The 16,224-nt window shown below is 33.7% G+C and overlaps 1 protein-coding gene across 3 annotated transcripts in view; it reads left to right on the top strand.

Moving 5' to 3' along the window:
• CNTLN (centlein) overlaps positions 1-16,224 on the top strand; it is a 336,853-nt gene that overhangs the window by 278,114 nt on the left and 42,515 nt on the right. For all 3 annotated transcript variants that reach the window (XM_029202570.1, XM_029202569.1, XM_029202571.1), the window contains exons 19-23: positions 3,852-4,043; positions 8,823-8,920; positions 10,501-10,627; positions 12,250-12,387; positions 12,978-13,163. In XM_029202570.1, coding sequence (XP_029058403.1) covers positions 3,852-4,043; positions 8,823-8,920; positions 10,501-10,627; positions 12,250-12,387; positions 12,978-13,163 — 741 coding nt within the window. The remainder of the gene's footprint in view (positions 1-3,851; positions 4,044-8,822; positions 8,921-10,500; positions 10,628-12,249; positions 12,388-12,977; positions 13,164-16,224) is intronic.

Genomic DNA, 16,224 nt, shown 5'->3' with positions numbered 1-16,224 from the left:
ATGCTTCTGATAAAAAAGAAAATTAATTTTAAGAGTAATTTTAATTTATTGATAGATTTTACAATGCAATCACTGTTTTTAAATAAATTTATTTTTGGCTGTGCTGGATTTTCGTTGCTACACGCGGGCTTTCTCTAGCTGCGGTGAGCGGGGGCTACTCTTCGTTGCGGTATGCGGGCTTCTCATTGCGGTGGCTTCTCTTGTTGCAGAGCAGGGGCCCTAGGCGTGCGGGATTCATTAGTTGTGGCACTCTTGCTCAGTAGTTATGGCTCACAGACTCTAGGGTGCAGGCTCAGTAGTTGTGGTGCATGGGCTTAGTTGCTCCGCTGCATGTGGGATCTTCCTGGACCAGGGCTCGAACCCGTGTCCCCTGCATTGGCAGGTGGATTCTTAACCACTGCATCACTAGGAAGTCCCAACAGCACAATCACTTTCTAACAAGGTCACCACAAAAGTCTCACATTCCAAACCAAGTATAAACAAAAAAAAGTTATTATTTATCATTCTTGTCTCATCTATAAAACTTCTCAATTAAGGAATAGAATGCTTAAACTGAGAGAAGTTAGTAATACAGCCAGAATTACTTATCCAAAATGCTAAGGGATAATCAAAGGATTCAAAACTGATAGAATGTATGATTTGTCTATTTCTTCTACTTTGACAGGTGCTCTGTAGCATTTCTAGACATATATAATTAACATCAGAAATATGTTTTAAAGATTATAGAGTTAAAACAGTTTAATCAAAGCATGATTTATATTTTAATTGCAAGTCATTTGGTTTACTGTCTCCATAATTTCAATATTTCTTTGTTTACTAAGTTTTTATACCATTAAATTGAATGGTATAATTGCATATCTTTTAAAGAGATATGTTTATTGTCTTGGTCTTTGCTCAATGAAAGATATATTTATAATGTCAGGATTTGCCACTGTGGAAAGAATAGATCTAATGGCATACAAGTTTAACAAATGAGAGAAGCCACCAGGAAGAAAAGATCCTCATCAAAATTTAGTCTTCTGTATGCAGATGTAGAGAATGGACTTGAGGACACAGGGAGGGGAAAGGGTAAGCTGGGACGAAGTGAGACAGTGGCATGGACATATATACATATATACCAAATGTAAAATAGATAGCTAGTGGGAAGCAGCCGCACAGCACAGGGAGATCAGCTCGGTGCTTTGTGTATACCTAGAGGGGTGGGATAGGGAGGGTGGGAGGGAGACTCAAAAGGGAGGAGAAATGGGGATATACATATATGTATAGCTGATTCGCTTTGTTATACAGCAGAAACTAACACACCATTGTAAAGCAATTATACTCCAATAAAGATGTTAAAAGATTTTTAAAAATTTAGTCTTCTGTGTTGCCTGAGATTCCACCTAGAATTGTAGCCATGACTTATGTCTTAAAAAATGAAAATCTCAAAAAGTCTAATTTAGATGCCGAACATTAACTTTAGGATTGATAAATGTTCCGCTGCATACTATTTAAGTAAAAGCTTAATAATACTACATTGCTAATAAAAGTGTATTTTAATTTATATGGTAATAAAATAATAGAAAGATTATATATAAAAGCTGAAATCAATATGTGTGTTTATAGCACCATCTGTGCGACAAACAGGTAGACTTGAATTTTTAAAACCTTTCTTCTGTTTCTTAGTATACAAAAAGCATTGCTTTTAGATACCATGGTAGGGGGGTGGGGGTGGATACATAGGTTAACAAAGGCACAGTCCTCTCTCAAGCCTTTGCTAGGGCCGTGGTTGAGGAACAGCCATAATGCTATGGGAGCTAAGAGAATGGAGAAGCTACTTGGTTGGAAAAAAGGAGACAACTGCAGAGAAGATTTCATAAGGGAGGAAATACTAAGCTACTCTTTATGCATGAGAGAGATTTCAGCAGAAGGAAACACCACGTGTCGAGTCATCACTGTAGAAATGGCTGAAAGTTTTGGGGAAGGGCAGACAAGTCTGACTGCAGATGATGTGTGACTGAAACACAAATTGAAGTTTGAAGTTAAATCTTACAGAGCTTTATTATAACCACAAACATCTGAGCTTTATTCTGTTGGGCTGAGGAACCCCTGAAGAGTTTTGAGTAAGAGAATAACAGGTCAGTGTTGTCTTGGGAGGTTGTATAAAAGATGATTTGAACGTAGAGAAAGATTGCCCATAGGGGAAAGGTTATTGCAGTGGTCTTAGTGGGATGATGAGTCTTCATTAAGAAAGTGGCAGGGGCTTCCCTGGTGGCGCAGTGGTTGAGAGTCCACCTGCCGATGCAGGGGACACGGGTTCGTGACCCGGGCCGGGAAGATTCCACATGCCGCGGAGAAGCTGGGCCCGTGAGCCATGGCCGCTGAGCCTGCGCGTCCGGAGCCTGTGCTCTGCAACGGGAGAGGCCACGACAGTGAGAGGCCCGCCTATCGCAAAAAAAAAAAAAAAAAGAAAGTGGCAGAAGGAAATGAATATGAGAAATATTACATAATTTATAGAACCTGACGATTGGGCACAGAGAATTAATAAACAGGGAGGGAGATGTATTCAACCTTGAATGATAACCTGAAGATTTTCAGATTTAGGGGAATTATGAGTATTTGTTACCTTTGGGACAATCCAGGGATGAATATTTTCTGAAAAATATAAAAAAACACGCTTTTAGATCATAGATTAAAATATAGCCAAAGAAATTTTTTTTTCACCGAAACATACTTCTTATTTCACCAAAATGTAGTTTAATCTCAAATATATCAAGCCCTAGTTTTGAATTCATGATCTAAAATATTCATATTTAACAGTATACACATGTATACACAAATATATATGTAATTACAGATTTATTGATATACGTTTTAGAAATTGTGTTTAAACATAAGTGTTAATACTTAAGTAACTTATGTCCCATATATATATGACTATACATGTTAGCCACATCTTCTACTGTTTTAACTAGAATTCTTAACAAAGAAAGCATTTTTTCCACCTCTGAGAGACTTCAGTACCATTTTGTATAATTGTTCCTTATGTTAAGCTACCATTATTTTAAGCTTCTTTGGAATAATAAAGTAATAGTACAGTTATCCTCTTAAGGATCTCTAAGTTGTTATGCCATTATAGCTTGGTGGCGTTCTGCTGACTACAGATGGGTGAATGAAAGGGGCTAACATTAAGGCGGTTTCTTTTATAGTTTCATAAAAGCATTACCAGTATGCCATTTAGTAAAATGTTCATGTTATTAAAAATTTAAATGTAAGGAGTTTAGTGCAATCTACCTCAACATTACAAAGAGGACTTGTCAACTATCAATCAAGTGCATAAAACTGAGTGAATGTGTTTGTATGCTATTTATTTGAACTAAATCTCTAATAAGCCTCTTCTGCTAATTGGACTTAACGTTTCTGTTGCTAAATGAGAAGCATTTTGGCTGCTGTATAGGGTAGTAAGACCTACCCAATGGAATAAACAACTAACATCTGTTATCCTGTCCTGCTCCAGCTTGACTTTTACCAGTTAAGTACATCAGCCCTGAAGTCAAGGTTATCAAATATGTGAATCTCTGGCACACCCATGTTTATATGAAGGCAAAGAAATAGCACATCATGAGTAAAGACCAGCCAACCAAAAGATATTGAGTACAGCTGGTCTATTTTGTTTTAACCTTTACAAGCCCTACAACCTTAAGCAAAAACTAGTGGAAGTTAGAAATTTTGTAGTTTTTATAATAACTATTTTTGTAATCAGTGTCACTTTTTTCTTTAGCATTTTCCTACCTGTACAATTTGATGCTGATAATTGTTAGGTTAAATGTAATTACTTTTATAATAAATTTATATTTATTTTCTTTAAAAAGAAGCTAAATTCGGATTTGGCTGAGCTTCGGAAAGAAAAAGAAGATTTACTAAAGAAATTGGAGTCTTCATCTGAAATCACAAGTTTGGCTGAAGAAGTTGCCCAGGTAACAGTTCCACGGATACAAGTTACATCACTTGGCCCTTCAAGGAGCATGGATTTGGAAATGAAGCAATTGCAGTGTAAACTAAAGGTGATTATAAATTTTATTAAAGATGAAAACATTAAGTTACTGAATCCTTAAAGACATGTTTCTATCAATTCTAATTTAATTCTACTAATAAAGGTAAATTATGGTATAAATAATCCCTAAATTATTAATACTACATTCAATCTCATCTTTCTATTTTAGCCTGGTAGATTCTTATCTGGTAACTTATAATACTATTCTCTGAAAAAATAGCAAGACACCATGAAATCCTAACTTAGGAGATGAGGGAAACTGGCCATTATCATTCTATTCCACTATTCAACTCCTCTCTGCCTGCCACTGAACAGAATTCTTTTTGAACATAATAATGTATCAACATAAATAGAATTGCTTTCCTATACACATTTTGCTGCTGTTTTAACTTGGTGGTTCTTTGTTGGAGATGGGGAAGGAGGAGGGAATTAGGGGAAAGGAGAAGAAGCACAGAGCAAAGGTGAGTTGGTTTAATCAAGTTAAACCTGAGAGTGAGAATAAAGACCAGTGTTCCTTTTGCTTATAAAGAATTGTGTCTAAGTCCAGGTGAGACTGTCAACAACTTAAAAGTAAGGCTGGCCTTAGTTTTTACCCATATATAAATCTCTCTCACTTTGAAGGAATGTGTGAGTTACAAAGGTGAGACTAACGAGAATGCCTAAAGCAATTTAGATCATGCTTGATGTAAGTTTGAAGTGACATTGTCCATATCTAACCTGGAGTCCTGGAACACTGACCAGGCTGCATAGGGACAAAAAGGGTAAATCTTTACTTTTGTCTTATTTCATGCTTTAATATGGAAATATTCTGGAAGACTAGGTACTTTGAAGTAAATAATACTCTTGATACTACAAATTTCTGTTTCGACATTGTATGAGGTTGCTAGGGCTGCCATAACAAAATACCACCGAGGGCTTCCCTGGTGGCGCAGTGGTTGAGAGTCCGCCTGCCGATGCAGGGGACAGGGGTTCGTGCCCCGGTCTGGGAAGATCCCACATGCCGCTCCCGGCTGGGCCCGTGAGCCATGGCCACTGAGCCTGCGGGTCTGGAGCCTGTGCTCTGCAACGGGAGAGGCCACAACAGTGAGAGGCCTGCGTACCGCAAAAAAAAAAAAAAAAAAAAATACCACCGAGTGGCTGGCTTGAATAATAGAAATTTATTTTCCCATAGTTCTGGGGTTTAGAAGTCCAAGATCAAAGTATTGACACGTTTGATTTCTTCCAAGCCCTCTTTCCTTGGCCTGTGGATGGCTGCCTTCTTGCTGTGTCTTCACATGGTCACCCCTCAGTCTATGAGGTCTGTGTCCTAATTGCTCCTCTTATAAGGACACCAGTCATGTTAGATTAAGGCCCACCCATGTGACCTCATTTTACTTTAATTACCTCCTTAAAAGCCCTATCCAAATACATTTTGAAGTACTGGAAGGGGAGGTTAGGACTTAAACATATGAATTTTTCCAGGACACAATTCAGCCTATAACAGATACCAGATTGCTAACATAATAAATTTCTGAGAAATAGCTTATTTTCTACTTGATGTTTTCTATGCCTAGTAAAACAAAAATGGTTACATTTGAATCTCTTAAAGGTCTACATCCATCTTTTTTATTTTATCCAATTAATATTTTCTATGTAAATTCTTAGGTGTACTTCTGAGATGTACATGGTTCATTCAGAAATTAGAGTGCTCATGTGCATTTCTGTGTCTTCATTTTTACCCATATTAGACATGTTTCCTCAAGGAACCCAACTTTATATAGATAGATAATAAAATATTTAGTGACATATAAATTCCAGTGAATGATATATACATCAGTTATTTATATTTAGTTTAATTTGTAGTTCTTTATACAATCTGGATTGAGTAGTACTCCAACTTATATTTGTGATTTTTTTTTGACCTCCTGATTGTTGAAAGGATACCTTTTGGTATATACCATGTTCTCTTCCAGTTTTCCAGTAAGTTAATAATGAAGAATAATAGTTTTTAAACTACTGTTAATTTATATATAATCTATTGCCAATCTAGTTCTAAGTCCTTTAAAAATGTTAACTCATTAAATACTCGTTTCAACCCTATGAGATAAATTCTGTTATTATATCTATTTTACAGTTAAGCAAACTGAGTACGTTAATTGTCCAAGGTCACACAGCTACTAAGAGAGCTGAGATTAGAACTCAATCCATAGGGCTCCATCATCCATGCTTTTACTCATTTTGCTCTGAAAAATTTTTAAAGTGTTTAATAAACTTAAACAGGAAAGGTCTAACCAAGATAGATTATTACCATTATGACATCTTTGAAATATGTGTTTTACTCCAGATTTTGTCATGCTGCAGATAAGTATTATGTTGTAGGAAACGGAAAAGGGTCAGAGGCCCTGGGTTTTGATCATTTTTTGTCCAGTAACTTCTTGTGTGTGGGACCTGACTGAGGAAATTACTTAGCTTCTCCAGAGGTCTAGAGCAGGAATACCTTTCTACCCTCTTCAAAAGGATTTTTGAGGATTAAACAAAATAACTGTGAGACTTAGAGGGTCTGGCAAAAGTATTTATCAAGCTGGCATTGTTTTATTTATTATAATTCTGTAATCCCTCAATTATCCAGAAATCAGAATTACAGCATTTTTCAGCCACCTAAAATAACAGGCTTAAGTCTAAAAACATAAAAGAATCAAACAGCTATCTTAAAATCCACTTAATTTATTCTGTTGAAGATATCGTCAGGGTTCATTTACTGCCTTTTGTCTTTTTTTTTAAATACAGCTGTAATGAGTTTATTTGTTTAACTTTTCAGCAGAAAACACCTCAAAAGCAGCAAATTAGAAGTATGTCTATTAAGGGCCAGGATGCTTGTTTTTAGGCAGGAATATTGAGAGAATCAAGAAATTATGATCAACAGATTGACAGAAAAAAAATATAAAAATGCTAAGGTAAAAATACAAAATTAGAAAAACAGCAGCCTGGGACCATTCAGAGTAGGGCTGAGTAGCCATTTATATCATAATAGTTCTTAAAGGCATCATTATATAATGATACAGTGATAATAAATTAGATACAGTAATATAACATAATATAGTGATAATATTTATAATATAATATCATTATATTAAAGTATCACTATTGCTTAATGTAATTGTGGATTGTCATTTCTAAATGAATGAACAATCATTCCGGAAAGAATTTAAGTTTAATGATTAAAGCAAAAGCTTCAATTTTTTGGTAAATTAACTAGTGTGGAACATCTTACTCTGGCAATGCTAGAAAGAAGACACCATATGTCACTGTAAACATGTAAAATATGATGGAAATTTAGATTGTGTAACACAAAATTTAATCAAAACTTTTAGCATTCAATACAGTTGCCAAGTTGAGGTAGCCTTGGGTTTTTAAGAAAATTAATATAATATTTAATGGAAATTTACATATGCCATACCAATGAGATATTTAAAGTCTGTCTGATGAATTTGACTCACATTTACATTGTGTGGTTAATGGTTTCATCTTTTCAGATTTATATTTTTTAGAATAAGTTAGTCAAACCTGGAAATAGTTCTCATAGAAACAATTAACTATAGTTATTAGAAAAATTAGCGAAATAACTACTACAAATATTTTTAAAGTTATATTTTATTCTATTTGTATTATTTAATACTTTTTAAATTTAACAAATGAATTAATGTATGTCAATGCTGTCTTACAGGCAGAAAACCCAAAATATCAAATCACTAAATAATATCTCAGAGTACATGTTTTCTTGGAACTTGAGTCAAAATTGAAAGTTAGGTGTCCCTAACACTCTGGCTCCTAGGCCACACAGACAACAAATACCACAAAGGTGTTCTGCTTTGAACAACTAATAATTATGTATAAATACTTTAATAATTAATATTGTTTATAAGTTCAAGTAAGGAAGTATTCAGTATTCATAAGTTTCTTTATCAGTTATCTTTTACTATCTAACATTATCCTAAAATGTAGCAGCTTAAAACAGCAGCAATTTATTATTTCTTATGTTCCAGTGGGTTCCCTAGGTAGGTCTTTTGCTGCTGTCTGCTGGGTCCCCTCATATGCCTGCATTCTTCTAAACCAAGGATTTACCTGAGCTGGAAGTTCCAAGAGAGCCTCACTCAAAGGCTGGCAGTTGGTCTGCTGGCTGTCATCTGGGGTACCTCAGTACTCTCCCAAATGGCCTTTCTTCTATATTTGTTGGAAGGTGATCCCAGAGCAGCATTCCAAGAGGGCAAAGATGCAAGCTAGAAGGATTTAGGGCCTAGATCTGATATTTGCACAGTGTCATATGCCACATACTTTCGGTCAAAGCAAATCGCAGGCCAGGCCAGATTCAAAGGGTTGGGAGACGGATTACACCTCTTGATGGGAGGTGCAGCAAAGCTTTGTGACTATATTTAGTCTGTTACAGGTTATTAGTAAATCCAGAATTAGTTTTAAGTGATCTTACTAAACCATAAAAATAATTAATCACATACACATTTACATTTTACAAAATCCATATTTCCCGTAAATGTATTTTGGGTATATACTCTTTGCAATTATCATGTGAGTGTGTTCCTCTATGATTTTGGCATGTTATATAAAAATTTTAGTGTGCCATGTTATTTCTGTTAGAACATGCAAAATGAAGCATATTAAAATGTTTAGATGTTCATTTTAATTATAACCATAATTTTTGCAATTTTATTATCTTCATGAAAATGGCATTTATATTTATGCTGCTTTAGAACAAGATTTAAAGACATATTTGAATTTATGTGTATTTTTAACCTAGAATGCAACTAATGAACTCACTAAACAATCATCAAACTTGAAGTCTCTGAAATTTGAACTCCTAGCAAAAGAAGAACACATAAAGGAAATGCATGAAAAGTATGTGCTTTATATTTTTATCCATTGTATTTGGTGCCACCTAGTGGCGGCTAACTCTATTAAACATTGCACACCAAGAAACAATACCAACTTGTTTGCCTTTCTTAGTTCGTTTTTAAGCCTACACAAGATGAAAGTTTAAAGAATATTACATATATCATGGTTTATGGCAAGATAGTTAACATTTTTTAATTAGAGTAAGAATGTTTAAAGTTAGATTTTCCATCTTAAACATATTTAATTCTGAATAAATATCAACTAATGGCTGAAAGACTATGAACAGAAAACCTTAGAATGTAGTAATTATTTGACTAAAAATATATGTATAGGTTGATCTTTATATTGGATTTAATGCCTAAGCTTATAAAGCGAAGGTTGAAAAAAAGTGAAAGTTTTGTTTGTGTTTAAAATAACTGGAGGGTTATGAAATATTATAATACTTTGTATATTTATACTAAAAAGGAGTTTAAAATGTTCTATCTCACAGAATCAAAATTATTTCCTTTCTATATCTTTTATAGATATACTAGAGCTTAGAAGTTGTAACATGTTTAGAAAGAATTCTAATCATTCATAATTTGAAATACATATACCTCATGTACATACATGTATACCATGTTATAAGTGAAGATCACTTAAAATCTTAACAGATAAAACTATTAGGCAAAAAGATTGGTTAATTTTTTTAAACAGACTATCTTGAAGCTTATTTATGGATTGAGTTAGTCTTGCTTACTGTTTACCAGTGAGGACTTTAGAGAAACATTCTTTGAATCCTGGCTTCTTTACCTGCTAGCTCTGGGACTCAATTTAATAGAATTAACTCATAAAGTTCTTAGAATTAAATGAGTTAGTACTTATAAGTGCTTTACTTATGTAAAGCACTTATAACAGTGACTGGTACATAGTAAACACTCAATAATGTTAGCTGTTGTTCTTTTTATAGTAGTAATTGTAGTAGTTGTTACTGCATCTATCATTTTATACTTAGCGTTATCAATTTACGCTAAACTGATATGTCAGTTCAATCTCGTATGATATTAAATTAGAACTGATATGTCAGTTCAATCTCATATGATATTAAATTTACATAGTTTTAAAGTGAAAAAGAAAAACTGTTTTCTTTGGCTATTCTTTGAAATGTATAATAAATGTATAATATTATCAAATTTTATGTTTGTTTATTAGAGTATAGAATTCTTTCTTATCGGTGTTGTGATTTTTGATAATCTCTAAATATTGCTTTGTATTATTCTTAGAATGCAAGAATGGAACATAAATATAATAATTTTAAGTTTTCATAAATTTTATTAATTTGTCTCAGTTCTTTTTTAATGTATATATATATAATACTGTAATTACCAAGTCACAACTGGATTATAGATTTTAATATTTTACTCAAATTATTAATAGAGCAATATTTTATGCCATGCAATTATTTTATTAATTTGCAGCTTCACTAATATCAGATAGCATTTAAAAATTAACAGTAGGTATAACATTGGATAATATGTAAGATATCATCACTGTTGAAGTATTTTCTATCACTCTTGATAAAGTGTCTTTTTTCCCCTTTCAAGGATGTCTCGAATGGAGAGAGATATAACCATGAAAAGACATTTGATAGAGGACTTGAAATTTCGACAGAAAGTAAATTTGGAAAGTAATGAGAGTACTAATGAAATGCTAGAAAATCTTGAAAAAAAGGTATCAATTTTTATGTTCACTGACACTGAAAAAAATCACTTCCCCTTGTATTAACTTTAACTCAAATATTCAATCTTAATAAAAGGTATAGCAAATATTCATAAAATGTATGTGTATTGTTACATAATTACATCATTTGCTCTGAAAGTACATTATTTGTTTTAAAATTCAAGACTCCAAACGGTCACACATAATATAGTCATTCATTCTTTTTATATTTGTAAACATACCATGAGAAGATAATCAAGTTTAATTTTTTTAATCTTTAATATTTCTGGGACACATAATTCCATTTTATTCAGATTTTCTTTTATTTAAAGCTATTATTTATAATGATAGAATTAAGCATATATTTTAAATGAAAAATATTATAGTCAAGGACTATCAGTTCTTTAAAAAGTGTACTCACCACGGTTTTTTTTAAAGTGTACTTTGTCCTTATATACATTTAATTCAGTGTACTTAGGAAAAGAGTCATATTTAAAATAGTTGTATAATATCTGATCCCAAACTAGAAATCAATGATTTGCTGACTAAGAGATATTTTTTTGCTTAAAAATTTTTAAAGCTGCTATTTACACAAATCATAAAACAAATCATAAAACAGCTTGTGCTTTGGCATTCACTAAATGTCATCCACTCCAGAGAGAGCGTTTCCCTTACTTTCCTTGTTGGAGATAAAAATGTAAGTAATGCTCAGATGGATTTAAGAGAGAAAATTTTACATGAGCAAGACACATGCATACAGATTTTCTTTTCTCTTTCTCCTCCACAGACCCACATGAATTATAATTACTTCGTAGAGGTTTCTTCAATGCTATTCTTAAAATTTCCTCATTTTTTTTAACTTCAATAATCATTTAAGGTAGTCTTACAATGTTTGTGTAAGTAATCATTTATCTTTAATAGCTTTAAAGTGAAAAAGAAAAACTGTTTTCTTTGGCTATTCTTTGAAATGTATAATAAATATGTTGTATTACTTATTTAATTTTATCCTAAAAAGTACATGTTATAATTTTACTGGAGAATACAAATGAAAATTATCCATGACTTGGCTTATTTAAGAATCAAAACCAACCATCTGGGCTTCCCTGGTGGCGCAGCGGTTGAGAGTCCGCCTGCCGATGCAGGGGACACGGGTTTGTGCCCCGGTCCGGGAAGATCCCACATGCCGCGGAGCGGCTGGGCCCGTGAGCCATGGCCATTGAGCCTGTGCGTCCGGAGCCTGTGCTCCGCAACGGGAGAGGCCACAACAGTGAGAGGCCCCTGTACCGGAAAACAAACAAACAAACAAAAAAAAACCAACCATCTCCTACTTAAGGAAGTTTAGGTTAGTAATTAAAGGAAATATAGTTAAAATTAATTGTATATTATTAGATAGAAGGCTACACATACCAATATTCATGCTTTTTTGTGCAATTTTGGGGTTTTGCTATTGATTTCAGTATTGTTAGTCTCATTCACAGTATGAGTTCTACAAATCTTATACTTGAATTTGATATCATTTATGAGAAAATAAACTAGACTTATTCATGTATTCATTTGGTTTCCATTTGAAACAAACACAATATGGAACTAGAATGCTTTTACCAATAATAATTACCTTCATGCTTTTATTGTAGGTGAAGACATTAACTGAAGAGTGTTCCAACAAGAAGGTATCAATCGATTCACTAAAGCAAAGACTTAGTGTCGCTGTAAAAGAGAAGTCACAGTATGAACAGATGTATCAGAGAACTAAAGAGGAGTTAGAAAAAAAGGTATGGTTTTAGGACATTTTAGCCTGGAGGTGGACCGTAACAATGTCTTTTTCATTTTTAAAGTTGTCCTTTTTTTCTCCCCAAAACTACTATGAGCTATTTAAATGTTGCAGATAACTGCAAAGAACGTTTATAACTCTACATAAAACACTAAGAATTTGTTTACTATTAAAGGTAATGCTGTATTAGAGAGACAGATTTACTTGTCTTGATAATTTCTAATGAATGAAAACTATTGTTAACTGGCATTTATATAAGTGGATGTACATTTTTAGGTCCACCTAAACTTATAAGCTAATTAAATACTTCCATTTGACATATGAAATCTTTTGGTCTAAAATGGCTTCCATGTTTTTAGTGATTTATAATTTTTAAAAAGCATAAACTCATTTTGATGATAAATATATGATAATATGTGTGCAGGATATTCATTGAAAATAAACAAAAACAGCCATCAATTCTACTCAAATAAAAATGAATACAAGATACAGAGAGAATAATGAAACCCTTTCCTTATTTGACATCTCTAACTAACATCCAAATCTGTTTAAGAAATATTTTTTTATTCTGTGATTACTGGTCTTTTGCAGGATCTCAAGCTTACTTTCCTCATATCAAAAATAAATGAGACTGAATCTGCTATGGCAGAAATTGAAACAGCAGCATCTAAGCATCTTCAAGGATTAGCAATGCAAAGTGAGCAGGCCCTAGAAGGTGCACAGAAGAAATTGCTGCTAGCCAATGAGAAAGTGGAAGAGTTCACCATATTTGTGAAGGTTTGAATTCTTTGTGCTTTACTAACTTGTACTTTACTTCAGGCAGAGTGGGCAGTGGCCTACTTCAGATGATTTGGGAAGTACGTTTAAGTTCCTTTCTGCTTTCCTAAACCACAAAGCATCTTCCCCTACTTGCCACACTGTTCAAATTTTCTCTATAAAAGATTTGTTTTTATAGCTTGAGTTTAAAAATGTCCACTCTATTATTATATTCTTTTCCTAATGTCAATTTAGTTATGAAATTGTGGTAATCACATAATCAAGACAGGTGGGGTTTTTTTTTGTTTTTTTGATTATTTTTATTTTTGGCTGTGTTGGGTCTTCGTTGCTGTACGTGGGCTTTCTCTAGTTGCAGTGAGCGGGGGCTACTCTTCATTGCGTGTGCAGGCTTCTCATTGTGGTGGCTTCTCTTGTTGCGGAGCATGGTCTCCAGGCGCTAGGGCTTCAGTAATTACGGCATGCGGGCTCAGTAGTTGTGGCACTCAGGCTCAGTAGTTGTGGCTTGCGGGCTCTAGAGAGCAGGCTCAGTAGTTGTGGCGCACAGGCTCAGTTGCTCTGCGGCATGTGGAATATTCCTGGACCAGGGCGCGAACCCATGTCCCTTGCATTGGCAGGCAGATTCTTAACCACTGCGCCACCAGGGAAGTCCCAAGACAGATTTTAAGACAAAAGAATTGAGTCATTTTCATTCCACTCTCCTTTTAAAAATCATCTAAGCAAGAACAACCAGAAACTTGCTCCATGATAATTGAACTTAAGAGACATTGCACCCCAGCCCATGACCTATCAGACATGGAATGGATAGAGGAATGGTAAATGATCTAGCAGGACAAAAGGAAGACAAGCTGAAGTGTCTACAAAGGGTGTACCATCTGGAAATTATCTGACCACTGAAGACTCCCAGAACGGTTCTGGCATTGGCTGTACAAGGAACCACCAAAGCCAAGGGTGGTGGGGGAGAGGAGAATACCAGGCTAAAATGGGTGTTTTGTTTGAAAGTCTTTATAAGGAATTTTTAGACCTCTGGCCTGTACTTCTGCCCCACATGGTCAGCCAGTATTCCTCCCTTAACTATTCTGGAAAAACTCAGGAGGAGCATTCTAGTTTCAGAGATATGAGGCACTGAGGGGGGGAACCTGGTGATTGCTCCACTCCTTTCAATCCCACTGTGAGTTGTTTGCACCCCTGTTTAGTGCCTTTTATTCTGCCTCGTATTATAGTCAGCAAACGGATCTGTTTCCATTATATAAATTATGATGAGTTCCTTAAAGTCAAGAACCACGTTTTATTAATCTCTACCTCCACAGCATGTACCATACTGACTTGCAAAGAGATGGCATGCAATAATGATCACTAACTAATCAAACTGAATTTCTCTTAGGAATATGAAATTTTAATAAAAGCCCTTTTGGCCTTTAAAAATAAGAATTAAGACAATTGGACTACTGTGGGAGGGTAAATCTTTACTTTCCCCCTTTTATCTCCTGAAGTTGCAATGTTCTCTTTTTTTCTAAACCAATCTTCGATGAGATTGAGTTCTTCCCGCTACTTGTTCCTTTGGCTGGCATATATTATTAAAAACTTGCCTATCATAACAGTAGAGACTTATTTAAATATATAAATATTTTTAATTGATGGAATCTTTATAAAATTAAAGTTTAAGTGTCCTTCTATGGAATAAAATAACATCAACACTTACTGTCTTCTTTCTCAAATAACCCTACTATTATTTGAACTACTCAACTAGACTTGCTGCATATATAATTATTATATATATAAATATGTTAGTGTTCTAAAATCATTTACCCCCTTAGGTATTGATCTTATTTATACGAATTAACATTCCTGGACTTATAAGTTGAATATAAGATGGCAAATAACTGGATCTTATGTATAGTACCATTTTCTTTATTCCTCTAAAAATAACAGCTTACAGCATTTTATGCCAGTGTTAATAGTACCCCATTTAGAACAAATCCCTTACTTCGTTTCTTTGGAAATCATAGATACCTTGGGAGTTTTCTCATTTAAAAAATGTCTACAAAATGAATGGAATAAAACATTTTATCTCTTTCAATGAAGGTTTCAAATAGTATAAAGTCAGACCAGTAATGCTTGCCTCAGAGGACTCTAAATGATTGCAGAGTATTAATTTAAATTTATTAATTTAATCATATTTCCTTTTCCAGATTTAAGATGTCATTCCTTCCAAATGCTTGTTGAATAGTCTCACTGTTTAACTTATGATAAGCACTCTCATTGAATATTGTCATTATTTTACTCATGATATAGAGCTATTTTTATTATGACTTTTAGCTTCATAAACCTTTGTTTTCCATGTTTTATATGCAGCTTAGAGTTGCATTTTTTGTACTGTTAGCCAATATATAAAATATGAAATGCACATTTATAAGATTTACTCAAATGCTAATTATGGTTTTTCCTAAAGTATTCCTTGGACGTATCCTGTTTAAAAAAGAATTGATAACCAGAAGTTTTTAAAATAGAAAAATGAATTTTATGATTAGATATCTGATTATTATAGACTTGATGAAGTTTCATGACCTTTATGATAATGTAATGGGTGTACTTCTTCACATAGAGTAGTTTGGCAAAAATTATCTTTTAAAAAACAAACTTCTTACTATTCATGTCCAAGGATATGAATAGTATTTAATGATATAGTGAATGTCTAATCTCTAGTTGTTCAAGAGTAACATACTAATCCTTCATATATTTCACCAACAATGATATAGAGTATAGATGTCCTAGTAGATAAATTCAGGATTGCCATGGTTTCATGACTTCTTAATTTGAGTAACATATTAAAGGTCCTATAGTAGAGAATGATAGCAGATATGGATAAAATATTTTTAGTACTCTTTCAGAAATTTTCCATGTTGTTTCAGTTTGGTATTTAGATTGCTTGCATTAGAATCAACAGATTCTATTACATTTAAATAAAATTCATAATTCCGGGCATTATTGAATCAAAATCTTGGTTGGGGTGAGGCCCAATAATCTGCATATAACAACTAGGTGATATTATGCATTAATACTG

The sequence above is a fragment of the Monodon monoceros genome, unplaced genomic scaffold (assembly GCF_005190385.1).
Source record: "Monodon monoceros isolate NGI ecotype Baffin Bay Population unplaced genomic scaffold, NGI_Narwhal_1 Super_Scaffold_5, whole genome shotgun sequence".
Lineage (NCBI taxonomy): Eukaryota > Metazoa > Chordata > Mammalia > Artiodactyla > Monodontidae > Monodon > Monodon monoceros.
This window is presented reverse-complemented; position numbering and strand designations above follow the sequence as displayed.